This window comes from Drosophila nasuta, chromosome 3, assembly GCF_023558535.2.
Source record: "Drosophila nasuta strain 15112-1781.00 chromosome 3, ASM2355853v1, whole genome shotgun sequence".
Taxonomy (NCBI): domain Eukaryota; kingdom Metazoa; phylum Arthropoda; class Insecta; order Diptera; family Drosophilidae; genus Drosophila; species Drosophila nasuta.
Genome location: NC_083457.1, coordinates 16,208,967 through 16,236,824, shown reverse-complemented (window position 1 = coordinate 16,236,824; position 27,858 = coordinate 16,208,967). Strand labels below are relative to the sequence as shown.

Genomic DNA, 27,858 nt, shown 5'->3' with positions numbered 1-27,858 from the left:
CGCGAATTTACAATACGATTTAATTTAAATTGATGGCGTAGTAAAGCTGTTTAGCTGTTTGATATTTGTGGCACTCTCTGAAACACTTCAATTCTCGCCTTTCTGACGCTTCACATAACATTTCTCTAGTATTCTTTCCATGGAAATAGAAATTCTTACATACGTATTATATTGATAGATTAGATACGACCTTGCCCAAAAACTACGCAGGCTAGCGTTTGCTCATTCTCTTTCATTTTAATTGATCGCTCTTTCTCTCCCTCTCTCTCTCTCTATATGTGAATTTCATTTAAGTTTTCATTACTTTGGGTGTTCCCATTAGCACATTGACTTTTGCTTATGCCTATTTATGGGCATGTTTTGTCGATCGTTTGCCAATTGAATTGCCTTTTTTTCTTATCAGTCGTGTTGCTGATTTATGACACCAAATTGCTTGCTCAATTTCTGCAAACACTTGCCAAAGATGAAATAAATTCGATTCGCAATAGATATAAGCGCACCCTTTGTGGAAATCTACAAACAGATAACGCTTTAAAAAACTTGATCAACTTTTGACAGTCGCAATCCGATAAACTATTTGAAATGAACACAATGTGTTTTTTAAATGTTAAGTTGTGCTATTATTTCTTGATCCTATACACGAATTTTGTTTGTTCAAAAGATGAGCAAAGGAAGATCAAGTAAGAAATGTTCTTGACAGTGTAATATCTTTAGATATTCTCTAGAAAGAGAAGCGCTGAGATAATATTGATATAGTATTTAGATATTGGGAATATGTATTAGGATAAAAGGATTGTTATTGAGAATTGAGAATATGTTGCATACAGTAGATCACAGCTTATTTTTGCTTATTTCAAGCAACAACCGATAATTTTAAATCTTCTAAGAGATGTAAATAACTAAAGTAACACAACTTATTTCAATAATCCAAAGATCAGTTATTATAAATACTTAAACAATATTAAAAAAAATGTATTTAAAATTGAAAAATATTTAAATTTATACTCGTCTATTCTATTCTGACTGAAAGAAACCGAATCGATAAATAAAAATATAAGACAGAAGCAGGGATCTCAGATCTCATAAAATATATGTGTATATTCCTGATGAGCGACAACAGCCTGTAATAGAGCTATATTATTTTTGGACATTACTTTTTATATTAAAAGCCAAGATATACATTTTGATATATGTTTTAGTATTTTTTCGGTATATTTAAACGACGTTTATCTCACTTATATCATTTCGTAATATCCTTTGAAATACAATTTTCGCAGAGCAAGCTAGATTTTATTTGTCAGCCCCAAATGTTTGTACTCAAAATTGTTTTTTAAATTTTTAACTGTATCCAAATTGAATTGTTTTCCTTCGTTCTCTCGCTGTCCTTGCAGAGCATCACCACCAACTGCAGCAACAGCAGCAGCAGCAGCAACAAAAGCGCCGTCGCTTCCATCCGCTACGCAATTTGCGGCGGATCTTTCGACGACGGACAATCAATAGCGCCGACAGTGCTGTTGTCGGTGCCACTGGAGATTCCTCGGGTGTGGGATCAGTTGTGGGACCCGGTTCGTGCAACACATTGCCGCCACCAGCGAGCAGTTCAAGTGAGAAGAATTTGCGGAGTGTTGCCGCTGGAGATTCACTTGGGGCATCCGCCTCGTCGCCAGCATCGCCTCTGACCCACCAACAGTTGCACGAAAGCTATCAGACGCAATCGCTGCCCAAATCGAAGTCTTACGGCTCCCATCGCGATGAGCTGCTGAGCGTGTTGCTGGGCAAGAAGAGAGCTAGTAAGCAACAGTCGCAACAGTTGCAATCACAGTCGGGTCAAGTGCAATCCCATTCCGAGGCCATGTATCAGACGCAACAGCGACAGCAGATGGGCGTGGCCGTCTTCCCAGATTCGCTGGGCATGAGTCGCAGCAGTTACTTTATGGACAAGCGCCATCATCAGCGACAGCTGCGCAGCGTCGGCGATTCTTCGCAGGAGCTGAACAGTGGCGAGGACAGCGGCGCCGCTGGAGGAGCAGTTGCTGACATGTCCGACAGCCAACGCAGCCTCAGCGAGGGTCGACTCCTCGATGTCGATGTGGATGGGTAAGTGATTGACTGAACTACTTACTTATTAAAAATATATACTATACCATATTTAACTCTTTCTTCATTGTTATTTCTCGTTTTTTGCAGCGATTACACACGCGAAACCCTTTCGCAATCCCATGACAGCGTCTTCTCTGAGTCAGCGACAGCCAGCAGTCTGTCCATCGTGCTAAAGGTGAGTTCATTTAGAATAATTTAAAAATTCACAGAAGTCCTTACCGACTTAGCTACACCCTGCATATATTAGTATATTTATGTGTTGACAGTAGTTGTATTTAAATTCTTATAACTTCAATTCTTCTCATGAAAAATCGAACATCGAGTTTATGCAGTATATTGTTTAAACTAAACAATTCTTTATTTTTATAATTGTATAAAAATCAGACATTATTATTTTTGTGAAGTTTTTAACCTAATAAAATAAAAACACTTACATAAAATACTCTTTAGTATTTGCCAATCTTAATGCTACAACTCCAATATTAAATATCTCAAGTACTAGCATACTATACTTTTTGGTATTCTTTCCTTTAGAGTTCAAAAGTGATGTTGAAAATTGAAATAGTTTACGCTTTTTTCAAAATGATAAATTTGAAACATTTCAAAAAAGAAACAATAGAACTTTTAATGATAATTGTAAGATTTGATTACTTATTCCTAGTTTCAGCCAAAGAGAAGATTTAATAAATAAGAGTAAAGTAAAAGTCAAGTACGAAAAATGTTAGGAACATATGCGAAATTTCTTCTGAAGTGCTTTTCATATGCTATAACTATTCCATAATATATCATAAATATATTCATAATCAACTGAAATAGTTTAGGGAATGAAGACAACTCGTATACTTTTAAGTTCAAATCAAAAATGGTTAAAACCTATAATAAATTTTTTTCAATATAAAATAATAGGGTATTCAGTCTTCTGCCACCTAACTACAATTAATCGCGTTATGAATATCGTGCCAGCGGACAGTTAACGCAATAGACTGGTGTTATTTGTATAAGTAGCAGAAAAATAAACGAGAAAACTCATTATTAATTCTTGGCCTAAAGGAAACTCTTTACTTGCAAATTATATTTTAGGGGTTCGTTTATATCGATCCGAATTCCATAATCCAGGCGCACAATTAGCCATGACTCATGTCGTGCCCACTGGGGCTTCTTTCCCTATCCCCAAATAATGGGACAAAGGGTCAGCTGATGATGGATCGTATGCATGAATTTATGCCCCAAAAAAATTCTTGTTGTTATTGCGCTGTTGTGTTGCAATCATTTCAATTGAATTTAATCAAATTCAATTTACTCGCATGTTTATTGTGCTTTGTTGGGTTTTCGGGAGATTGAACTTTGGTGCAGACTACTGCTGACTCAGCTGAAATGTGACTGACTGACTTCTTCTGAGAGTTGGCCAAACGGTGATAATTTTGAAATTATCTAACAGCGATGCTAAGAGATGAGCTTGAGCTTGAGCTTGTGTGTGGTGTCGTTGGCCGCGCTAGTTTTGACTGCATAATCGGCAACCAAACGTTGAAAAGTCGTGAAACAAGAAGCCGCAAGCCAGAAGAAGAAGACACCACACACACGCGCTGCACCACCGCAAAAAACACCGCAACGTAACTGGAAACGAAAGCCGAATGAACGCCTTACACTCTCTCTCTTTCTCTCCACCCTCGAGTCGATGCGAGTCGACTTGACTCGATTACTCCCCTGGCCACTTTTGGCCAACTGCAGCGCGTGGCCAACAGCAATGTGTGGCTTCTTCCAGGCCTGTTCCCCACTTCTCCTCTTTCTCCTCCTCCTCCTCCCTCTTTGCCACTCGTTGCACTGTTTCTAATGCTTCTTTCTGGCCAAACGAGTTACTGACTCTCTGTGCTGCACTCGCTTCTTGTTATTCCACTTTTTTCCACTTGACTGTCAGTTGCTTCCCAGTCAGCTCCCCTTCCTCTCTCCCTCTACTTCTCCTAGTTCCATTGGAGAGTCTCTAGTCTCTGGTCTCGGTCTCAGTCGAGTCTCAGTCCAGCTGGCGGCTTATTTGCCAACCTGGTTAGCAAATAAATCGCATTTCTTTGCTGTGCTTCTATGCTATTGAACTCCTGGCGAGTTTTCCGCTAAATCAGTTTGCTTTCAGTCACTTGCATGTCCACATCGCTCTCTGTCGATCTTCGATTCATCATCGATGCTGCTCCAATGGCATCCAACAGCATATAGCAAATAACAAATAGAAATTCAACATTTAATAAACTAAACAAACTTCTGTGTTGTGTGTTTTGTGTTGTGTAAAAAATAATCAACTAAAATAATAATAGTATTTATTATTGTTCTTGTGCTTGTGCTTGAATATCAACAAAAGTGCGCTGATAGTTGCAGTTCAACGCGTTATCTTTGAACCGGTTTCAAAAGTGACAATCAAGACTTGTCACAGTCTTTGTGGCAGATTAATAATAGAAAAGGAAACAATCTAGTTGACGGCCATAATGGGGCAGGCATTCAATTTTCACTCAATCTGCAGACAGTCTGCAGTCTTTGGACTGCACTTCATACTTAGAGAGTGCAGACTGATGAGAGTTTTGATTCGGGGGGAACTCAAGGCGATGTCATTTCTCACGCTTTGCTTTAATTACATCTCGAACCTGTTGACCGACTGACTCTCTTCCTGTATCACCTGCTGACAACTGTGTCCAACTCTCCATCTGTCATCACACTATCAAATGCAAATAAATTCACTCGTAGGCAAATAAAACAACATTTACAATCGACCCACAAACATACTCATATATGGTCATTTCGCATATGTTGTAAGTGGACTTTTGCTTCAGACTTCCTGCTCATTCGTTCGCCTGGACGAGTCTCCTTTGTGTGTTGCATAAGTCTCGCATTTGAATTTGAGTTTGGATTTGGATTTGAATTACCTTTTTTGGGTATTTCACAGCAGCTGTTGTCGCTGAATAAATCCCGAATATTTCCCCATCTTGCATGCAGCTTGCAACTCAGGTTCTATTATCGAATTGTCTTCATTCGATTTGCGTAATTGAAGATCTGGTTTGCTTAACACTTTCTTAGCGAGCGTTTCTAAGAAAGAAACAACTTATCTCTCTCTACTTCTATATTATACTTTTGCCGTTATCAAGCACTTATTGAGCAACCGTGATCTTTTGATTAAATCAGATTCCAGCGTTGTGATTTCTTGATTATCTAACTGACTTCAACAGCACTTCTGACTTCAACAGAACAGTTTTCATTCTTTGAAAATTCTCTTTCTATGTAGAAGAAGGACATTGTAACTTTGTGCAGACAGAAGGATCTATTTCCGAACTCATTAAGTATATATATTTTTCAGCGTCAACAACCAAGACGTACATATATTGTAAAGACTATAAAAGATATATAGTAGATACAATTCTTTATTGTTGCACACAGCTTGCTGCAAGTTTGTTTTGGGCATTTTATTTAATAACGAATAGAATACGTATTTTTACAGCTCAGTCTCAATTCTCACAATTAAACCTATACTCTTTATGATTCCTCTTTTTGATTTGTCAGAGTAAAGAAACTTAGAAATTATTTAAGAGTCAAATGCAACTTTCTCTCTTGCTCCCTCATTGTCTATATCCCGAGATTTCAATATCCTTTTTTGATGCTGCTTTGAGTGGTTTGTTTTCTACTTCTCGAATCTACATATAAGACAAATTCTCTGAAATAATTCTTTTTAGCTATCTTCATTTTTCTTGCGAATCTTGTGAATTCAATATATTTAGTTGGTGTTTTCTTCTTTTGAAATCTTTATGTGTCCCCTCTAAACATTCTTTCTCTCTCTCTACATTTCTCTTCCTCTCTTACATTCTTTCTCTTTCTCTCTCTCTCTCTCTGTCTTTCGCTCTACTTTATATTATTTATACCATGTATTTTATATATGTCGAACAATTCTTCGCTGTTATTGGTGCAAATTGTTATGATTTCATTTGCATAATTAAAGACATAGTTTGCTTTCTAGTGTTGTTTCCTTCCTCTACTTGACTCCCTCTCTCTCTTCCACCAACTCTCTCTCTCTCTCTCTCTCTCTCTATTCTTCTCTCTTCCTCTTTCCATCTCCCTCTCTTTCTGCAACAGATGGCAGTTGGTGCTGTTGTAATCAAACGGGGGCGGTCGACTGCTACCCGCTGCTTGCGGCACACTGTTTCTGCCTGCCGCATACCGCATGCCGCAAGTTGCAAGTTGCATGCTAGGCCAGCGGCCAGGCGGTTGGCCCACTCACGAAGTGTGCCAATAAATCAGCGAATGTGACGAGTTAGCTGCCAGCGAAGCGAAGCGAGTTGTAGCTAAATCCGAGTCCCAGGGCAAATCCATGTGGCAGGTAGCTGTGGCAAAACAGACACCGCTTGAGTCCCTTACCAAGTTGCAAACCATTAAAAGGGTGCTCTACCTGTGAGCCACACTTTTGGCAATGATAATCAGCAGTCAGCAGCTAGCAGCAAGAAGAGCAGATGTGTTAATAGATTTGCATTAGCTTGCTTGTTGACGATGCTCACTCTATTTCGGGGAAGACATGACGAAGGCCATTGAACTCACTGTGCGATATAATACAATTGCGTTGTAGACACAATATGATGTGTGAGAGTGCTCTGGTTGAGTATGAACGAGATTTAATGACTACAGAATGCTCTAAACTAATATATATATGTTCATATAAATCTACATTATAGATTCTATATTTAAGCTAGAAGAAACGTTGACAAGCTACGAATAGGGAAACTAGAAATAAAGTCAGATACTCGCTACCCATTGCATTAAAAGCAAAACAGTACGATATTATTCTTAAAATATACCAAAATTAGCAAATATAGTATTATATAGTTATTAATATTAAAAGTATACTGAATTAACAGGCCACAGAATACTAAAATCTACGGATCATATTATTTTATATTGATATAGTAAAATAGAGTATAAAATATATTGTCAAGATTGTCAACGAAAGCAATAAAGACCCCACAGATGCAGATCTAGTTTGCAATATACAATTATTAATTAGAGGGTATAAAAGCTACTTTCGAAAAATTACTATACTCATCCTGAGTTTAAGAACTTTTCGATCTTAACAACGATTTTGTTCCAAATTGAGGAATTCTGTTTAGCAAGATTTATGTTATATCATAAATTTTCATTTAAAAATTAAAATTACTTCTTTTAAGATTAAACCTATCGGTTGTGTTTAAACGCCGTTTTCGTTGTTCCGCTTTTCACACATTCCAAACTAAAGTAGTAATTATGTAATCAAGAAAATAAAATGTGTTATAGTATACTGCAAACTAGTTTGTAAAGATATCATAACGACCAATAACTGTCTACTAATTTACTTTTCGTTATTAAAAAGAGATACTACATTTGAATATTAACATTATCTTTGACTGATAGTCAGTGCATTATGTACTATACTTTATGTTAATAGGTACTATGTTTGTAGGAACGGAATATTTGGGATTCTCGTACACATATTAGAAGATAAGGAAACGGGCTCTTTGACACTGATAAAGTATTTAAATAGATTTTAAACCAAAGATGTCTCACAATCTGTTACATATGCTATCGCATAACTCAAAGACTCGCATTTCAATAGCTGCAGGGTATAAAAGTGTGCTTGTAACTTAATGTATGTGCAAGGTCTTTAACCTGGCAGAGACTAACACTTAATCCTCACAGTTTGGAGGCCGAAAATAGACGCCAAGTACAGCTATTGGTGTTATTAAGTATAAGATGGATCCTCAGCACCCGTCACTCCCCCTTCTTTGACTTCTCCTCCCTCTGTTGCACGCGTGTCATGCTCCATCAACGCGCTGATTAATGAAACGGGAAAAGAAACTGGATGCAAATCCATAAGGAAGCTAAGCAACAAGAGACAGCCGCGAGTTAGTTGAATTTGTTTACAGTTTGGATGCTGTAAATTCTTGAAACCGAGTCCGGATCGATCGAGGCGTACCCTTGAAATATGCTAACGACGCCGCAGTTGTTGTTGCTGCTGCTGCTGTGATTGTGCGATGACAATAAACAGATTCCCAGTGCCTACATAGAGAGTTGTTGTCTGCCTGCCTGCCTGCCTGCCCTGCGCCCAATTATGTTGGACTAGGTAAAAAGTCGGTGGCGGCGGCAACGACGATGCCATTTCACAAGCGTCGCATTGCTGTTGTTATAGTTGTGGCATGTTGCTGTTGCATCTGTCGAGGGTGCAACTACATCTGCGGCCTGCTGCCTGCGTTACGTCTGTCCGTCCGTATGTCCGTCAGTCTGCGTCTTGCCCTGCGTTGCGACGTCTTCGTTTGTTTTCTCAGTTGCACGTTGCACTTGGAGCTGATCACAACGTTCGCTTGCCGCACCGCACAGTGTGTTGCATGAAAGTGAAATCTAACAGATCGCGTGTCTGCACCACAACAATAGCCCTTATTAGTTAATTACAAGAGAGTGCGAGAGTGAGAGCGGGCGGCAAAGAAAGCTTTGTCAAGCACTGTCAATAGTTTTTCGAAATGGTAGCCGGAAGTGCGGGCACCCGCAGCAAGCCAGTCCAGGGCAATCCCTTCCAGCTGTCGTTCTCGGTAAGCGCACATAGAGTGTTGATTGTACAAGCACAAGCCACAAGGCACAATCAATATGAATAATAAGTGAATAATGTGAATAACAATTTGCAATTAGCGCTTCATTTGGTGCCTCTGCCTTGCGACGAGGCACTCGCAATGATTGACTTTAAACAGAATCCCTTCAAGATGCGACTGAATGGCTCCTCCTCAGGTGGAGAGAGTCGCCTCAGTCGCAGCTGCCTGCGAGCGCGTCTCGTGTTTCGCTGGAAGAGCTGGGTAAAGCCCTAATCCCTAACAGAGCTTCAAACGATATTTCCCAACAATCTAAGCACTGTTTTCTTTACGAATCTGCTCTTTTATCTTTACTCTTTACTTACAGGCGGAGCTCACCGATGTTCTGCGCAAGCGTCGCAATCGTCCGGACGCCTCTGATGAGGATTTGGGTCTGCCTCGCAGTCCGGCGTCGCCACAGCGTCATGCAGCCGCCGGACAGAGTCGCAAGACAGCTGGCTATCAGTCTCGAGTCGCCACTCAGGGTCACGAGGTGTCCTCGTTGAGTCTGCTGAGCTCCAACAGCACCGATGGCGAGGACAGCAGCCAAAGCCATAGACAGCTGATGTGTAAATCGATGAGCTCCGACATTCTGCGGTCTCACGCACCCGATGAGCAAGTGGATGGCGTCAGTCTGGACCGTCAGCGATTGTCGCATGCGGCGGCCAAGCACAAGATGGCCATCAGGCCGGCCAAGAAGAAGGGTCCCAGCCGGCAGCACAGGAGAACTCTTGAGGTAAGTCGAGGGAGTGTCAAAAAAAAGTGTTATTACTTTAATTTTTGAGTTGTTAAGCAATAGTTAGTGTATCCGTTGCATCATTGTTTTCTACCATACTTAGTTGAGTTTTTCTAAAATTTGAGGATTCCTTATTATAGAAGTCAGCTTCTGTCTCCCTTGTTAAGTTATCCCTAGAAGTTCCATTGATCTTATTAACATTATTACAAGTTTTTTATACATATGATTGATTTGCTTAGGATTTTCCCTTTAATGTCTGAATTGCTAATTAAGCTATAGTTAGCATCTTTTTCATATAATTTTATTGAGATTTTTTCTTAAATTTTTAAGATTATTTATTATTAAAAGCAATAACTGTCTCCCTGGTTAGGCTAAATGATGAATGAATGAGTTCTTTATTATTAGGATTGATTCCCTCAAAATACGAAAACAGTTAAAGCAACAATAAAATTTTTGTATTATCTCTGTTATTCATTGCACTCCACAATCTTCCCTTTTGTTTATGAGTCAAAATAGAGTAAAATGCTAAATATACACATAATTAATGTTCCTATCTCTGTTGTAGTCTTCGATACCGGAGGCCAATGAGGAGTTGGCCAAATTTGGACAGACGCCGCTGCAAAATCCCAGCCTCAGGGCTGTCAAAGGTGAATTTAAGATTGAGACCTATAAAATGAACTTTTCTTTATTAATATTCACTCTTTGTAGAAACCGATCTTAAGAGCAAGACACGCTCTCTCCCGCCGGGCAGCAGTTTGACTGCCACAAGCAACGTCACTGCCACTGCCACCAACTCCACTTCTACTTCCAACTCCAGCTCCATATCTAGTTCTCACATGCGTAGCAAGACAATCGAGCAGAAGAAGGCAACAACAATCACCACAATCAATAGCAGCAGCAGCAGCAGCAACAGCAACAGCAACAACAAAAGCGAGCAACACATGACAAGCACTTCGAGCACATCGACAACATCTTCGTCCGCCTTTGGACTGCGTGCACTGACCTTCAAGGCGGCCAATTCCCTGTTCGATGGCCGCGGCGAATCCTCCACCGATGGCGACGACATTAGCAGCCAGCCAACGGACTCGGATCCCGGCTTTCTGCGTCGCCTGATGCAGCGCAATTCGAAGCGTAGCATTGCGCGTGCCAACGATGGAGTCGAAGATCTCGATGCCACACACAATGTGGCAAAGAAGCTGCAGATCTCCACATCGTGCCTGGAGGCAACGCAACGCGAACCCATCCCAGTGCCCAACAAATCGAAGAGTGCCACATCGCATGAGCAGCACATTCAGGAGACGCGTCAGAACATCAAGCGGGAGATCCAACAGGAGGGCAAACACGGTCTCAATGCCATGGTCAGCAACTATGGTGTGCATCCACAGCCGCCGACAGCGGTCAAGCCCAAGTCTGGGCCTGCGGCAAGGCAACGTTATTTGCCCCAAGAGCTGGCACAGCATGAGAACACAGCGAGCGATGTGACCAGTCTGCTATCAAAGCAGTCGCGAGGCAACGACACTTTCCAATCCACGGCTTTGGTGCGCGAGCAGACGCAGTTGAAGACAACGGAGATCGCAACGACAACATCAACGACGACGACTTCCACACACTTTGAGCGCAAGCCACGCATTGTGGGACTCAGCGCCTTTCAGCAGAAGCTGTCGCGTTCGAGTGACTCGATGGGACAGCACTCGAGCTCCTCGAATTCGCTGGAGACGAGCACCGATGAACCGTCTCCACTTTATTACGAGGAGAAGCAACGCAAGATGGTGGAGAAATCGCGCAGTTTTCGCAACTATCAGGAGGAGCGCGAGAGCAGCGCTCACGAAACGTTGGCCGTGCACAACAATATGCCCAGTTTGCCGGATCTATCGATCAGCTTCCGTGTGCCAGCCTCGTACTACAGCAAACAACAGCTGTCATCGCCGTCGCCGCAGTCCCCGATGTCCCCAATGTCCCCGATGTCACCGAGCGCCAAATGCGCCTCGCTGGGCTTCGAGATCAACGACAACAAGCTGCTGCAAGCGCGCGCCGAGTCCACGGGCAAGTTGCCCAGTCCGGCGAAGCTGTCGCCACAACGCAGCACCACATTGCTGGTATCGAATACACATCCCACGCCCAGTGCCAGCTCCACCAGCATCTCACAGATTGAGCAGAATATTGATTTGATTGTCAAGTCGCCGTTGATAAGCGTCTTACGCAAATCGGGTGCGGTAAATGAGCAAGTCAGCTTGGAGCAGCAGCAGCAGCCACCGCAGCGACCCAAGGTACTTGAGCTGAAGCAGACCACAAGCATAGCCATCAAGGAGCCGAAGCCAGCGAGCAGTCCACCCAGCACGCCAGGCAAAGCAACAACTCAAGCTGAGACACAGCCCGAGTTCATGAAGATCCAGCTGAATCGCGTGGATCAGGCGCGTCTGCACAACAAGTCCAATCATCTGGTGCTGGCCAAGAATGTGAAGTCGCCAGCTGAGCGCAGCCAGAGTAGCGATGATCTGAGTATGCGGCGATTGAGTGGCGACAGCACTGGCAGCATACAGATTGTGGAGCGCAGTCCAACGAAGACGGCAACTCCAGCGTCGCCATCGCCAGCAGCATCACCAGCAGCAGCAATCACACCTCACAGTATTAGCCAACAACAGCGCGCTGTTAGCGCCAACAGCTTGCGCTCCAGCTATGTGAGCACCAGTTCGGGGAGCAGCGCTGGCAGTAGCGAGCTGCTTGCTGCCTCGCCCAGCACACCAAAGAAGCCAGTCGAGATTGTGGACAGCGTGCAGAGCAATCGCTTTTCGCTGGAGGAACGCAAGCGTCTGTTCCTCAACGAGGATAAAGCGCAGACGGATCGCAAGTTGGTCGAGCTACGCTATGAACGCAAGAAGTCCATCAACGAGGAGTTGCAGCGCAAGACTGAAACCGCAGCTGCCACTCCAGTCTCTCCCATCTCGCCAGTCAGTCCAGTGACGCCTGTGACTCCCGTTTCGCCCGGGGATCAATCCAATGGCAATGTTGTGGTGCTGCGCAAGAAATCTTTTGCCAGTAGCAACAATGGCAACAGCAACAGTTTGACAGCAACTGCAACGCCAATTGCTGCTGCTGCCAACAGTCAGGAGGATGGCACACCGGAGCTGATGAAAGTCTTTGCTCGCCGTTCGCTTAAAGTCAAGGATGACGATGCGGTGGCCATGGCTCAGGTGGCGGTGGCCACGCACAAGAAGATCACCAATGGCAGCCAGAGCGTTGACAGCGACAAGGAGAATCATTCCAACAGCGAGGAGAAGCTCGACAAAATGCTGCCCAAGTACGAGGCACAGCTGAGCCTGGAGACGCCACGAAATCACGCACAAAGTCATGCGCCCGTTCAGACGCAATCGAGTGTCAGCAATCGCAGCTCGGTGGCCGATTTTCGCAATCTCAATAACAACCAACAGCCAACCGGACAAAAGTTGGCCAATCTGCCGCCCATCAAGGTCAGCAATGTGCGCAACAACAACACGAATGTGGCCAACAACAAGACGAACAGCCAGAGTCACAGTCCGAGCGTTAAGTCGGCCAACGAGCGTTACTCGCTGCAGCTGAAGCAGGCAACGCCGGCAACTGTTGCTGTCACAGCAACAGCAACAGTCGCCGCGACTGTAAAATCAACTGCAGTTGAGGCAGAGACAGAGGCCACGCCTACCAAGGCAATTGAACGCTCGGCAACAGTGGGCGAGTTCAAGGGCATTCTTCAGCGACGCGCCGAGTGGGAGCAGCGAGTGAAAGAGGCACTCAAATAGAGGCGCTGTTAATTAACAGAGCAAGCGCTGTTAGCTAACAGCGCAACATGCTGATCATGACTCCAAGTGCTTTTGTCTAGTGATGCTCTCTAGTGTAATACTAAACAATAAACCATTCTGAATGCAAAACATCCCCATCCCAAAAAAAGAAACAGTCTCCACACTCATTCGCCAGCACTCGCTAATAGATAGTGAGTAGCGAGTAAAAAGAGTACGAGAGTAACGAGTACTCGGATCCAAAGAAACGAGTGGGAGACTCGACTCCGCGATCGATCTTCAAAATGATTACTTTAAAGGCTTTTCAACATAGTATCATACATAGTTCGAGTTTAAATTGTTTGTGCAAGTCAAAATATTATATAACATGTAATAATAATAATAATCGGAATAAAAAACAAAACACAAAAACTATAATATACAAATTTAAGGACTGTGAGTAAAATTTACAAAAATCTTTTTATGATATTCGAACGATTCGATCTAATTCGCTGTAAAGTTGATATTCTTCTCTAATCTTAATATCTTAGACATACCTAAGCTAGTTACATAAATACATAAATGCGAGCTTTCAAACCAGGAACAGTTTACATACAATACATGAACTTATTAATGACTACAATAAATATATATAATATCTGTAATAGCATTTAATCTATTATTTTCATACTCATACACATCATATACAATACAAACAATACTATATATAAATGCATGTATATTATTAATATATCGTATATATTGACAATTGTTGCTGTTGGAATTGGTAAACTGTTCAAGTTTGTGCAAATCTGTTACAAATCTATTTACGAATTGTTCATCAATAATACAAATCGACAACCTGTACGCTCGCTGGAGCAATATTCCAACCATATGCAAATAAAAAACCCTTCAATACAATAAATACCTGGTGAAAATGTGTACGATTTAATGTCTTGGCGATTGGGAAACTATTAAAATTACCAGCTGGCATTATAAAAGATTATTTGCAGAACGTTGGCGTAGACATGGCATGACTTGATGTCTCTGTCTGGAAACTACACAAGTCAACAACATCTTGGGTAATAAACACAAATATTTTGAGGAATATGAATATTTTAAGTGCTATTCCCTGTGAATGAATAAAAATGGGTATTGTAAATTTGCTCGACGGGCAACATAAATCATTATGAAGAATTCTTCTTAAATTCTAAAGAACTAAGTGTCTATACATACATCATGTTTTCGGTTGATAAACATAAAAGTTATTGCGAAAAAATTCTACAATAATATTCCCATTAAAATAACACATATTTATACACAGTATCTATAGAGCAGAAAAGGTATTTAAGCTTTGCGCCAAATGCATCTAATAAGCAGATCATATAAAATAAATGTATTTTTGATAAAAATAGTCGGGTCTTAATTTCTGAGGTTGACAATTTGGTATTTTGTATTTTGTGATCTGTGATATAGTTCGGATTCAGTATGCCTTTTAGTATATGGTAGTATTTTCCCGTATTTTTTACAATTTGGTATATAATAAGTAGAATATACCTATTGGTTCGTGGTAGTATTTTTTGGGTATATTTTAATATTAATATTATATATTAATTAGCAGGTATCTCCTACTCAAACAGTCTTACTCTTTTTAATGAATAAAACACAGGCAAATTATTGCTGTATTATTTTCAAAATATACCAAAATAATATGTAACAAAAATACTAAAAAAAATATACCGAATTGCAAATTTAGTATGTACATTGCTATAGTACTACATTTATGATATACTATAGAGTGTAAAATATACCAGATTGTAAGCCAAAGCAACTAAGACCCCTAGTAAGGAGGCTTTTTTGCCCATACAAAAGTATTTCTTTAATAATTCCCACAATTTGTATATGATCGCAACCAGATTAGGAATCACAAAGACTATAGATATTATTTTATATACCAAAATTCGCGACTTAGCTTTAAAATTACGCTTGTTATTCAAGTTTTGTCAATCTGTGGGGCGGAAGTGGGCGTGAAAAGAATTTGAAACAAACTTGATCTGCGTGAAAACATAACAAATGCTGTCGAAAAAATTATAGTTCTATCTCTTATAGTCTTGTGTTTCATACGGACAGACAGACAGTCGGACATGGCTAGATCGTGCCGGCTGTTGATGCTGATCAAGAATATATATACTTTATGTTACATACATTTCCTGCAGGCACAAAGTTATACTATAATACTCTCCTACCCTATGGGTAGCAGGTAAAAGAATGTTTATAGTCCAAAAACTTATCAAATAAGTGACCCACAAAAAAATATAACATTAAAAAAATTGCGTAGACTTGTCAAAAGCGATATAACTTTCAGTCTGTCTTTCAGTCAAAATTCTGTTTCTGCATAGTTTTCATAATAATAAACTATATCTTAAACAGAACAATCTCAATTTAAACAAAATGATATATTATTTTTTAAATAAGTAATTTAAAACAACATTTTTATTTATTAGTTGGCAAATGGGTTGCTCCAATAATAGGATATCTATTCAGCGTACTGACGTTTAAGTTTGGTGCTTGGCATGAGTGTGATAAGTTTATTTTTTGGTTTCCAAGAATGTATACGAAGAAAAATTTAAATTTAATTCATTAGTGTCAAGCGCTGGCAAATAAATGGCAAAACATTTGTACAAACAGCGATTTGCAGTTGCCCCTCAACAAATATTAAGTTAAGAGAAATTTACGCATTAGCTGCCGCGTAAAATTAAAATAATTTGTGCTGAGACGCGGCTCCAAAAATAAACAATAATTAACTGGCATAGAAATGAAAACAATATTCAATTCGAGGGGTTCTAAACCTTCTGCTGCTGCTGCGAGACATAGACCATTAAGAGATCAGCAAGCGAAGAGTCAAAAATCACGCCGCAATGTGGTCAAACTGGTGACCTCATGAAATGTCGATGCCGATTCGGATGATGATGATGATGATGATGATGACGAAGATTCCCCCCCGTGTTGGTGTCGTCATAGTGCTCGCTCATCGCTTCGTTGTTCCCTCGAGATGCCGAGATTTGCGCGCCGGACACACAGAGACATTCATGCTGTGAACATGCTGTGGCTGCTGCCTTAGTTTCACTTTAAATCAAGAACGAGGCGGATGGAAGCGATCCGCAGTAAATTCGTATACGCTATATTCGAACGGCGCTAATATCGCAACGCTACGCGACGCGACGAAACGCGAAGGAAATATATTTGTGCTGTATAGAATTAAAAATAAAATACTTGTGCGAATTCGCGTATGGAAAACAATCGACTGATACACAAAAAGTGAACCATCTAAGTTCCTATATCCATAAAAATAATAATACAAATATAAAGTGAAGTGCAGCATCGTCTCCGAGATGCAGACTCAGACACCGACGCCCAGCACACCTCCGCCTTCGAGGCGCTCCAATCGTCCGCCTCGCATTAATATATACAACATCCATGGTGGCGGTGGCTCAATGCCGCCGAGTGCACAGCCTCAGTCACAGCGTCCCTACACCGCACAGTCGAATCACACAGGGATTGGACCATCTGGTCCTTATTGGCCGCCCATTGCGAATCCCTTCGATGCGTCCAATTTTATGACCAAGGGCTATGAGGGCTTTCTTGATCTCACCAAATCGGGCCTGAGTGTCGGCGAGAAGTTCAGCTTTGGACTTTACAATAAAGTTAGCAAATTGTCGAAGCGATGGTTCACGCACATCTTCCTACTGTTAGTCCTCGCCCTCTACAACGTTGTTGGAGCTCTGCTATTTCAACAATTTGAATGTGAGTCTGCTGAAGAAAAGGGAATAGATAAATGAATATCAGATATTTGTGTTGAGCCACTTGCAAACTCGTAAATTACGCAGCCGATGATTTGTTTGCTTATCAAGCTCTTCGGCAATTGTTTTCTCAAAAACTAGAACCAAACCCAACAGTAAACTAGAATATACAAATACCATTCAACATACATACATACGTATGTTTATCTGTAATCGGGTCGAGTTTTTGATGTCTTCTGACAATATACAAATTAACGAATCCGTAGTAGACCAGGTGAATGAATAGATAGACAACAATCAAATGAGTCACTCGCCACGCGAGCATCTCTAGTATAAACAATTATCAAAGATGATTAAGTTTAATTACCAGGAAGGTAGAGATTAACAGGGGGAATCTTTGTGATCATTTCCGCTCTGAGCTCATCTCTGCTGCAGTCAATGTCCTTTTGCATTTTGAATTTCAAAAATGCTACCTGGAGTATATGGTAATTCGATTTTTGCATATATAGTACAAAGTATATGTTATTTATTGAAAGAAAAATCAGCGCAGAAATAAGCTTGTACCTTAGCAGAACATGTGCTACGGCATAATTCTTTGTTCCACTAAAAACACAAATAATAATATAGTATTGATAAGAAATTATATGGATATAAAACTACAATATTTCAAGAAGACATATTTGAAATAAGTTAAAAAAGTAAAGAAAAGAATAAAAGAGAAAAATAATATATTCATTGGTAAAATAATTGTATTGATTAGGAATATGATAGACATTAAAGTACAATATTTCAAAAAATGGAATATATATTTCTCTTAGAACAAATAAAAAAACGATTCAAAAATGAATGTAATGAAAGAAACGAGAACATTTAAGAAAGGTACAGTCAAGTTTGCTCGCTACCCATTTTGAATAAAAGCAAACAGTGCGGTATTATTCTTAACAAATACCGCAAATATACTAAAATATACCGAATGCCATAGATGGTATATTTATGACATCATATTTTACATTCGAAGTATATCATAGAAATCAAAATATACCACAATAGCTTACAAAATATATTATTCAGTATATTTCAGTATTTTCGCAGTGTATTTTCGGTATGATTGAAGATTACAGATTTATTGAAAATGTGCAGCGGGTATCTCACAGTTGAGGACACTCGAATAATGCATTAGTTCTTTTATTTTACTCAGTTCAACTGCTTAAACACGATTAAAAATGCTTGTATTTTGTAGTTAAATTCTTAAGATTATATTAAAATGCAAGACCTTTAGTCATTATTTTTCTATATTGTCAGATGTACCCCCGACAGTGAACAAAGAGACATTGATAGATTGGCAGGTCGAACAGAACCTGTTCTTTGAAAAATTGCACGATTTGAAAATTGATTTGAATACACATGCAGTAAGTGATTACTTTGAATTTAAAAACATATAGTATAATAAAATATTTATCTTTAACGCTAGATAAATAATACCAAATTCAAAGGCCAAGTACGTGGTGCTCTTCAAAGTCACAGGGCTGCTGTAGAATCGCTGTTAGACTTTGGCATTATAGAGAACAATACTATAAAGAATCAAGTTAGTTGGTCATTCTGGAATGCAATGGTCTACAGTTGCACCATCTACACGACAATCGGTAAGCTTTGATTATATTATATACCCAATATAAAATAAAATTGATATTTGTATGTATGTGAGTACTCGTCAGCCTATTTATATTTTTAAGAACTTGTCAACATTTTCTTCAAAAATTCAAAATAAGAATGTGACACAAAAAAATGGAAATAGTTTCCGTTTGTTTCTCCTTGCGCCAGCAAAAGTACGCACGAACCGAGAATGTGGATGAAAATGTTATTTATACAGACAGAGGTAAAAAAAAAAAGAAAACTCATATTTATACTATACACTGAGCATAGTATACACATATGTATGAATATTTGTTATATGCGGTCGACAGACAATAATCAGCACTCTTTGGAAGATTGTCATCGTCGTGAATAAAGAATTTAAAACGAATTTTATTCTTAGCCAAATAATTGCTTTTACTTAATTCGAATATGGTTGTTTGTTTGATATTTATGAGCAAACGTATTCTCCTGTTCGACGACTGATTTTATGGCCTGCAAATCTGTGCAATAATGAATGAATTAAAAGTACCCGAAAATGTTTATGTCCTCGTTCACAAACTATTATGGCCAATAATCATCAACCGATGTTGGAACATGCTCGCAAATCCAATTCCTAAATTTTATGGAATTAAATCTCAGCAAATAAAAATAAATAAACAACAATTCGGTGAAATTATCGTGAATTCAGAATTCGATCCGTCATCAAGTGAGAAGTATACGCAATATTGCGCATACGCCCCGAGTGGTCGATTTCGATGGGTTTAGTCACGCAGGCACGTCTTTGGCAAGTGCTTTAAATAAAATCTACATAGAATATTTTCAATATATTGAACGGTTTTTTTGCATATTAATTTCTTATGCATATCCATTTGCACTTGGTGCCAAAATCTTTGAACTTACGTCATGGATCGTGATCTGATCAAGATTTTGAATGTGCTAAATAAATACAGTTGAGAAGCCCATTTCGATACTTTTTAATACTGAGTGTGATTTATTTAATTTAAACAGTTTTGTTTATGAGCAGCAACACAACTCAACAAGGTCGATGCCAAAGGAAATTGCAATTACTGTTTCAGTTTTTCAATTCCCCCAAAAATCTGTTGACGTCCACCAAATATCGAGCAGAACATGTTTTTAATTAGTATACAAATGGGTTAAGGGGGATATCATAAATACCAGACACACTGAACTGTCCATGTCCATGTGTCTATAGCATTTTTGGTTGTCGTTGGCGAAAATATCTTGGGTGCTTAGTAAGAACATTAATCTTCGTTGACAATGAATTGGAAGTAGTTAATCTTTGGTATTTTAAGAACATGTCGGAAAAAGGCGCCAGATTCGGTTAAATATAGCGTCATTATTTATTTTCTCAAAAAGCAATTCATTGAACTCGAAACTGAGAAAATTATGTTGGCATCGCGAAATCATTTTTGGAAGAAGAAATGGTTTAAAAACTATTGATTTAGTTAGAAACAGTTAAGAATATTAAGACTTTACAATGCAACAATATTCTTAATTCGATTTATACTTCAACAAACTAACTGATTACATTTTTTTTTAATGGTTCAAAATGATTGCCAAAAAAGACAATAAATGCTGATTTATTCAATTTTTCACTCAAATACAAAAATGCACTGAAATTACCAACTATAACATTTTAGCTATATGAAAATGTATAAAATATATTAAAAACATTTCGGAATAAATGTCTGTTAAAGAACGTTTGAAAGAAATTCGTGTATTCAATTAAATGCAGAAGTTCAGAAAATCCAAGCTTAATATACAAAGTAATTTTATTGTATTTTAAATCACTTTTTCAATTAGAGCAACTAATCAAATATTTGACACTTTTTAAAAATACATTGATGTAACTTTACACAAAGAAATGTGCGTCAAATTGATTGAATATGAAATTGAAATTTTCATATTTATTTTAATTAATAATTGCCATTAAATTCTAAATAAATTCTTTTTTTTTTATTTACTATTTTAAGTGTGTGAAATTTATTCGAAATTACATCAAATGCCTTAATTAATTTCTGTTAAATAATAAATTATAATATTAAAATTAAAATTCTTTAAATTTGTATCTACACAAATGCAAAGTGACGCTAGATTTCAAATACAGTGCTGGCAAATGCAGCTTTTAATGTCGAGTTCAACTTTGGCGCCATCTATTGCAGCGAGCCTAAAGCTTTTGCAGACAGTCGTGGGCTGCAAAGTGTGAACAACCTGAAAAACCATAAAAGCCGCTACAAAAATAAATATATATTGTTTTGATGGATGTTGGGCAATCTTTTTATGGGCAATAAATACAAATGCCCAGACTTAAGTAAGTAATAAAAGTGGTATTATTTAATTGAGCGAAACAAGTACGAAAATAGAAAATCTAGTTGAAAGCAACAAACAGTGGCGGCCACAGCTATAGATATGGAAAACAAAAACAAAAAATAAAAAAAAAAGAGATACAGCAGATAGAGAAACAGCTGTTGGCTGTTCTAAACATCATTTCAAAATGTTGTACACAAGAATTTGGAATACTTTTCAGTTCGAAACCAGACGACGTCGCAGCCGAGTGTGCGACGCGACGCGACGTGTGCTAGAATAGAACAAGCATATATATATAATAAATATATATGCCATAGATATATACTAGGCATTAGTCAACCCGTCGTATGAAATGATATATTATCTTTATATATATGTGATATTAATGTGCAAAAAGGGAAAATTCGCGTAAATCGAGTGAAAAGGGTCGAATGCCAGCTATAAAAAGAAAATTTGCAGGCAAAAGTGATATAATTACATTTTCAAATACTTTTTCCATACGGTCAATTTGGTCAAAATATGAACACGAGTTATAAATAGAGCCATGCGCTAGACACACACGCATACACGTAAAACATAAAACGAGAACTGAGTATTGAGGAAAGAAAAATTCTATAGAAGATGATGGAGAATGCAACTGATGTGGCCTCTGGAGCTCGACAGCTGCGCCATCGACGTCGTCCGGGTCGAAGTCAGCGGGAACAGACACCCGATGCCAGCAGACAGGTGAAGCAGCGGGATCGGGATTGGGATGATGACGAGCAGCTAGAGCCGCAGGTTGTGAGCATGCAGATTCGTCCGCCGGGTGCGATGTCCGCCCACGAGAGCAAGATCTTGAGGCGTCGTGACAAGAACTTTGCCGGAAATGCGGCACGCAGTCAATCACAGCCGCGTGAGGCGGAGAAACTTAGCAGTCCCGATGCCCATCAGCTGATCAAGCATCGCAGTTTGTCCTCGCCACGTCACAAGGAGCTGGAGTCCAGCGAGAGTGAGCTGACAGGCAGCTCACAATCGTACACAGCTCAACAGCAGCAGATGCAGCGGGGAAGCAATGCGCTTACCCGACTGGAGCAGAATATGCTTCGATTCGAAGATGAGCGACGTCGCTTCGATGCCGAGAAGCGACTGTTTGAGCGTGAGAAACGCGAGCACAAGTTGCGTCATCGTCAGCAGCTGGATCATGAGGAACGCAAACGTTTGCTGCAGAACTATCGCAAGATCAGCGACGGTTTTCAGTTGCCCCAAGACGAGGAGGAGCGTCGTCGCCTAGTGCAAAGTCTGCGGCTGCAACGCAACGAGGCGCCCACAGTGCGGCTTCGTAATCGCAGCAGTGGCTACGAAGAATCCTCAACACAGTTCAGTTCATCGGATGCGGACACCGCCGAGGAACAGCATGCCAGGCTTAAGCCAACAATGCGCAAGGTCACTGCACCTCCAACAGGTTACATAGCTGCTCCGATACGTGGCGCTCCACCGCCGCCACCCACACAACAGGTGGCGCCAAAGCCGCCCGAACGTCGTTCTGTGTCGCGAAATAACTCGCTGTCGCCGGTGCGTCCTCAGCGACGCTCCAAGACTCCAGAGCAGCGTGCGGCAGCGGTCGAGGAATTCAACCGCAAGCAGGAATACGTGGAGGTGGGTGAAACTCCGCTGGCAACGCCGCTGAAGCCCAAGCTCAGCGAGGAGGAGCAACGCGCAGAGCTACGTCGTGCCTACGTTGAGGCGGCTGAGAAAGCCGCAGCGGCTGAGGCGGCGTTGGCTAGGAGTCTGGGTGTGGAGCGTGTGAGGCGCAGCAATAGCCTCAAAGTGCCACAGGAGAGCGAGCAGAAGACGCAAGTGGAGACGAAGCGCAGTTCCAGTCTGGAGCGACCCAAACGAAGCAAACGTACGCCAAGCTTGGAGCGTCCCAAGTTGGAGGAAGTGTTGCCGGAAACTCAACCCGAAAGCAGCAAGGAGTTGCCAGCTGCAGAAGAAACAACTGCAGCTGAGTTGCAGCCACTGCCATTTGTGGCAGAGGAGCAGCAACCAGAGAAGAAGCCATCGTTGCTGCAACGTCTGAGTAATCTGTTTAGACGCAAGCAACCAATCGAAGAATTGGAGCAATCAAATCAAGTCGCTGATCCCGAGCAGCTTATGTCGCGTGCATTTCTGAGACACTTCCGCTTGGAGGCGGTTCACGAGTGGCGTCGCCTCAAGCTGGATTATCCCGTGCGCATGGAGGAGATGCGAAAGCTGCGCAACGAGTGCATTGGACACCTCATATTGCTGATGCTGTTGCTGGGATTCGGAGGTCTGTTATTTCGTTACACGGAGGGTGCGTCGGAGGACATTTACAAATGCGAGGTGCGCAAGGTGAAGCGCGACTTTATCGAACAACTTTGGACTTTTAGTCACAATTTAAGGTACTAATTTGGCAGCTAAAGTCCATTTGATTGTCGTGTGTGTAATTAAACATTCGTTGTTGTTGCTGTAGAGAGGATGACTGGAAGTCCTTGGCTCGCCAGAAGTTGCGCAAGTTCGAGGATGAGCTCAATGCACTGGCCGAGTTGGGTCTGCGTCGATTTCCCGGTCAGAAGTCCTTCAATTTTGTCAATTGCATCATTTACTGCTGGACCGTCATCACAACAATAGGTAAAGCTCAGCGCGAAAGCTCATTAAATGGGTGACAACTCATTGAAGGCGTGAAAGCTTGCTAAAATCACAAAAGCTAATTAACATAAACGAAAATGAAACGTGAAAGATTCGATGAACTGAAGTGTCAAAATGTTTGAAGAATTCTCTTGAAATGCGCAAGTTCATTAAAGTTTCCATAGAAAGTTTGATTAAGAGCCTCAAGGATTGGCTTACGCCTCTTAAATTTGCTAATTATTTATTTAAAATAAGTAAAAAATAATAAGCAAAAATATTACGACATAGAAAATAAAATACTATTATATCGTAAGTCAAATTTTTAAATTATAAAATTATATTTTTCATGTGCATTACAAGATTTTGTGTCTTCAAAAATAATAGTTCTACTTTTTATAGAAGGGTATTATAACTTTGTGCCGGCAGGAAATGTATGTAACTCTACCTGTTGCATCTCCGACCCTATAAAGTATATATATTCTTGATCAGCGTCAACAGCCGAGACGATCTAGCTATGTCCGTCTGACCGTCTGTCCGTGTGTCCGTCTGTCCGTCCGTCCGTCCGTCCGTATGAAACACTGGATCTCAGAGACTATAAAAGATAGAGCTATAATTTTTCGACAGCATTTGCTATGTTTGCATGCAGATCAAGTTTGTTTCAAAATTTTGCCACGCCCACTTCCGCCCCCGCAAATCAAAAAAATCGAATAACAAGCGTAATTTGAAAGCTAGAGTTGCGAATTTTGGTATAGATAATAATTACTATAGTAGTTGCGATCAGATAAAAATTGTCAAAGTTATTAAAGAAATACTTTTGTATGGGCAAACATGCCTACTTACTAGGGCTCTTAGTTGCTTTGGCCGACAGTCTGGTATATTGTGCTGTCTATGGTATATTTTGAATGCGGTACTATATCGATATACCAAACATACCATTTGGTGTATTTTTAGTATTTTTTCAGTATATTCGGTATAATTTTAGAAAAATACCGTAAAATATATTTCTTTTATTCAAAATGGGTAGCGGGTATCTCACAGTCGAGTACACTCGACTGTAGCTTTCTCACTTGTTCTGTTTTGCTTTTTACATATTATTGACAAATATTTTTAGTTCGAAGAATATTCGAATTTTATTGTTCGGAATAATTCTTGTAGTAGAATTTTGTACTTTTGGTCTTCTTACGGAAAACATGATTCTAGCTAATTTCATTTTCTAAAAATGAATTGATAAATCTATTTAATTATAAATAAGTTTGAATAAGTTTATCATTAGTTTGGTTAGGAATTTGAATATAATTTTAAGATAATTAATTTACATTCAATGAAATAATATTGTATAACTAATTTGGATTCTTCAAATTTTTAATTATAAGCTGAAAGTCTTTAAAATTTACCCTCTGTATAATATTGTTAAATTCACGTTGAAAACTATTTGAACTTAAATTATCTTTCATTGTCTCACTTAGGTTACGGTCACATAACGCCAAAGTCATACATGGGACGCATACTGACCATAGTCTACGCCATCATTGGCATTCCGTTGTTCTTGATTGTGCTCGCCGATCTGGGCAAGCTTTTCACGAGAAGCGTCAAGTTCTTATGGGTATATGTGAGGCGTATTTACTACACGCGCTCCTGCCGACGCATACGAAAGCAGCAACAGTTCCGGGACGCGATGACCGGAATCAACACGATGTACGACATGGCCCGACGACCGAGCATGTTCTTTGGCAAATCCGACGCTGTAGAAGATGAGGAGTCGCGAGTCGATGATGATCCTGATGCTGAGGCGGGCAAATCGCTGGGCACATCGCATCCGGAGACACCGACATCGCCGTATCCGGAGACCTTTGAGGTGGACGATGAATTTAATTTGCCCATCTCGGTGGCCACTTTGCTGCTCGTCACCTACATTATTCTGGGCAGCCTAATGTACGCATACATCCTGGAGCCGAATTGGAAAGTGATAGATGCCTTCTATTTTGTGTTCATCTCGATGTCCACCATTGGCTTTGGCGACATGGTGCCCAGCAATCCCTTCTACGTGATGCTCAGCATGATCTATCTGATCTTTGGCCTCGCCCTCACCTCCATGTTCATCAATGTGGTGCAGATCAAGCTCAGCGATCACTTCAAGGCTGCCAGTGCCAAGGTGGGTGCCACCATCGGCATGGGCATGGCCAGTGAGTATGACGACGGCTCCCAAATAAAGACTCCATCGGAGATGGCCTCAGTGCATGGCTCTCGCCTGGGACGCATCGAGGAGGATGGTCACGAGTCGCGTGGAAATGAAGCTGCTGCAAATTCGCGTCAGCAACCGCCCCTGACATCGATACTACGGCCTCCACGCCCCCTCTCGCCAGCGACCACCACGAGGGACAGCCCGCCCCCATTGGCGCCCAGACGTCCAATAAGTCCACCAGTTGTGCCAGTAGCAGAGGCTCCAAAGAAGAAATACAGATTCTTCTAGCCAAAGAATGGAAATTGAGATCGCATTTGACTCTTTGAGCAAGGATTCGAGGAGGCTTACATGGGGAGTCTTTTGAGCCTGAAGATTAACTAATTTTAAGCAAATTTACAAATGACAAAAATGAAAGCGAATTTATGCTCCAGAAAGAGCCTATTTATTTGTTTCTCTAATAATTTAGTGTAAAATATATACGTATACAAATAAATCTATAATCATATGCGATTTGTTTCGTATAATAAAATATAATGAGGGGAAATATAGGAAAAATATATAATTATACCCATAGGGTAGTAAGGTATTATAACTTTGTGCCAGCAGGAAATATATGTAACAGGCATAAAGAGGCATCTCCGACCCTATAAAGTATATATTTTCTTGCTCAGCGTCGACATCTGAGACTATTTAGCCCTGTCCGTTTGCCCGTCTGTCCGTATGAACATCTAGATCTCAGAGACTATAAGAGATACAGCTCTACTTTTTGCGACAGCATTTATTATATTTGCACGCCGATCAAGTTTGTTTCAAATTTATGAAACGCCCACTTCTGCCCCCAAAAATCGACAAAACTTGAATAATAAGCATAATTTTAAAGCTAAAGTGAATTTTGGTATATACAATAATAACGATAGTCTTTGTGATTACTGAAAATTTGATTGCGATCAGATAAACATTTTCGAAGTTATTAAAGAAATATTTTTGTATGGGCAAAAACGCATACTTTCTAGGGGACTTAGTTGCTTTGGCTGACAATCTAGTATATTTTGCACTCTATAGTAGATCTTGAATGTAGTACCATTTCAATATACCAAATATACCATTTGGCATATATTTTTAAAGTATTTTTGTGGTATATTATGTTGGTATATTTTGTGAATAATACCGCAATATTTTGCTTTTTATTGAAAATGGGTAGCGGGTATCTCACAGTTGAGCACACTTGACTGTAGCTTTCTAACTTGTTTGTGTATTACCAAAGTGCATCATTAAATTCAATAAATAGTTTTCAAATCCGATCATACACAGTTCTGTGTGAATCGATTGGCAAAATTGCCTCGTAATCGAAATGCGAATTGAATAGCGAAATGATAATCCCCAAACACAATACAATCGATAGAAGCTTAAATTTGTCCTTGCGTGTGTGCAAAATCTAAGTCCTGCGCTAGGGTTGCTTATTCACACAGCTTTGATATTCTCACTCTTCTCTCTCTTACATGAGCACAGCTGTTGATCAAGGATTTGCCAACTCTTCAATTGTCGCATGTTAAGCCTTGACACCTTTTAGGCTTTCACGACATGTGTGCTTAATTCTGTTTGTCTACACTTACCACTCGACTACAGGGTGTGTCGCCTGGAGCAACGACAAGTATTCCAACTATTCCATGCATTCTAATTCTAATAAGCAGCTCAAACAATTATTGAGTCATGCATAAATGCAACTGCATATGAGTACACACACAAACAAGCGTAATTCTATCATTCTATAGTTCGCGCAAAGGTTCATAGGAAAGCACTGCACATCTGTCGTGCATGCCAACGAAAGAGAGAGAGAGGCAGTTAGGCCTGCAGCTAAAGGCGAAGTCGATGTCGAAGTTAGTCGCGTGTTTCGTGCATAGAGTTCGGACTGAAGTCACCAAGTAAAAGAAGAGCGAGTAATATGAAGAGGAGAGTGCTGACTAAGAGAGCAAAACAATGTAGACACTCTCTCTCTCCCTACTATGCATGCAAGGAACAGTATAGAACAGTATAGTCCTGTCGGTTGGCTGTTTCATTGCCAGAACGTTTCATTGGCACTGGCACA

General features: G+C 40.3%; 2 protein-coding genes across 5 annotated transcripts in view; both read left to right on the top strand.

Moving 5' to 3' along the window:
• Positions 1–13,864, top strand: part of LOC132788819 (serine-rich adhesin for platelets) — a 38,421-nt gene extending 24,557 nt beyond the window's left edge. For 2 of the 3 annotated variants that reach the window (XM_060796439.1, XM_060796438.1), the window contains exons 5-9: positions 1,392–2,097; positions 2,188–2,275; positions 9,043–9,450; positions 10,016–10,097; positions 10,159–13,864. In XM_060796439.1, coding sequence (XP_060652422.1) covers positions 1,392–2,097; positions 2,188–2,275; positions 9,043–9,450; positions 10,016–10,097; positions 10,159–13,223 — 4,349 coding nt within the window. In that variant the 3' untranslated portion in view covers positions 13,224–13,864. Of the gene's footprint in view, positions 1–1,391; positions 2,098–2,187; positions 2,276–8,547; positions 8,682–8,778; positions 8,940–9,042; positions 9,451–10,015; positions 10,098–10,158 lie in introns of those variants that run through there. The other variant, XM_060796440.1, reaches the window with a different exon arrangement.
• A 2,453-nt stretch (positions 13,865–16,317) lies between these two features.
• On the top strand, positions 16,318–26,275 carry LOC132791422 (TWiK family of potassium channels protein 7). Of its 2 annotated transcripts, XM_060800323.1 has the most exons (4): positions 16,318–17,003; positions 18,302–18,408; positions 18,471–18,642; positions 25,057–26,274. In XM_060800323.1, exons 1-4 carry the CDS (start codon positions 16,592–16,594, stop codon positions 26,058–26,060), a joined length of 1,695 nt encoding a protein of 564 aa, XP_060656306.1. In that variant the 5' UTR covers positions 16,318–16,591; the 3' UTR covers positions 26,061–26,274. The 2 variants fall into 2 exon arrangements, with proteins under 2 accessions (XP_060656306.1, XP_060656305.1); XM_060800322.1 differs by lacking the exons at positions 16,318–17,003; positions 18,302–18,408; positions 18,471–18,642 and adding exons at positions 21,182–23,364; positions 23,436–23,593 and having other exon boundaries at positions 25,057–26,275.
• The last annotated feature ends 1,583 nt before the right edge of the window (positions 26,276–27,858 follow it).

Excerpts from the sequence above, each read along its gene's own strand:
- LOC132791422 (XM_060800322.1), top strand. The coding sequence starts at position 21,584 with ATGATGGAGAATGCAACTGATGTGGCCTCTGGAGCTCGACAGCTGCGC. Across the intron at positions 23,365-23,435 it reads ACTTTTAGTCACAATTTAAG|AGAGGATGACTGGAAGTCCT; the intron begins GTACTAATTTGG and ends TTGTTGCTGTAG. Across the intron at positions 23,594-25,056 it reads GACCGTCATCACAACAATAG|GTTACGGTCACATAACGCCA; the intron begins GTAAAGCTCAGC and ends TGTCTCACTTAG.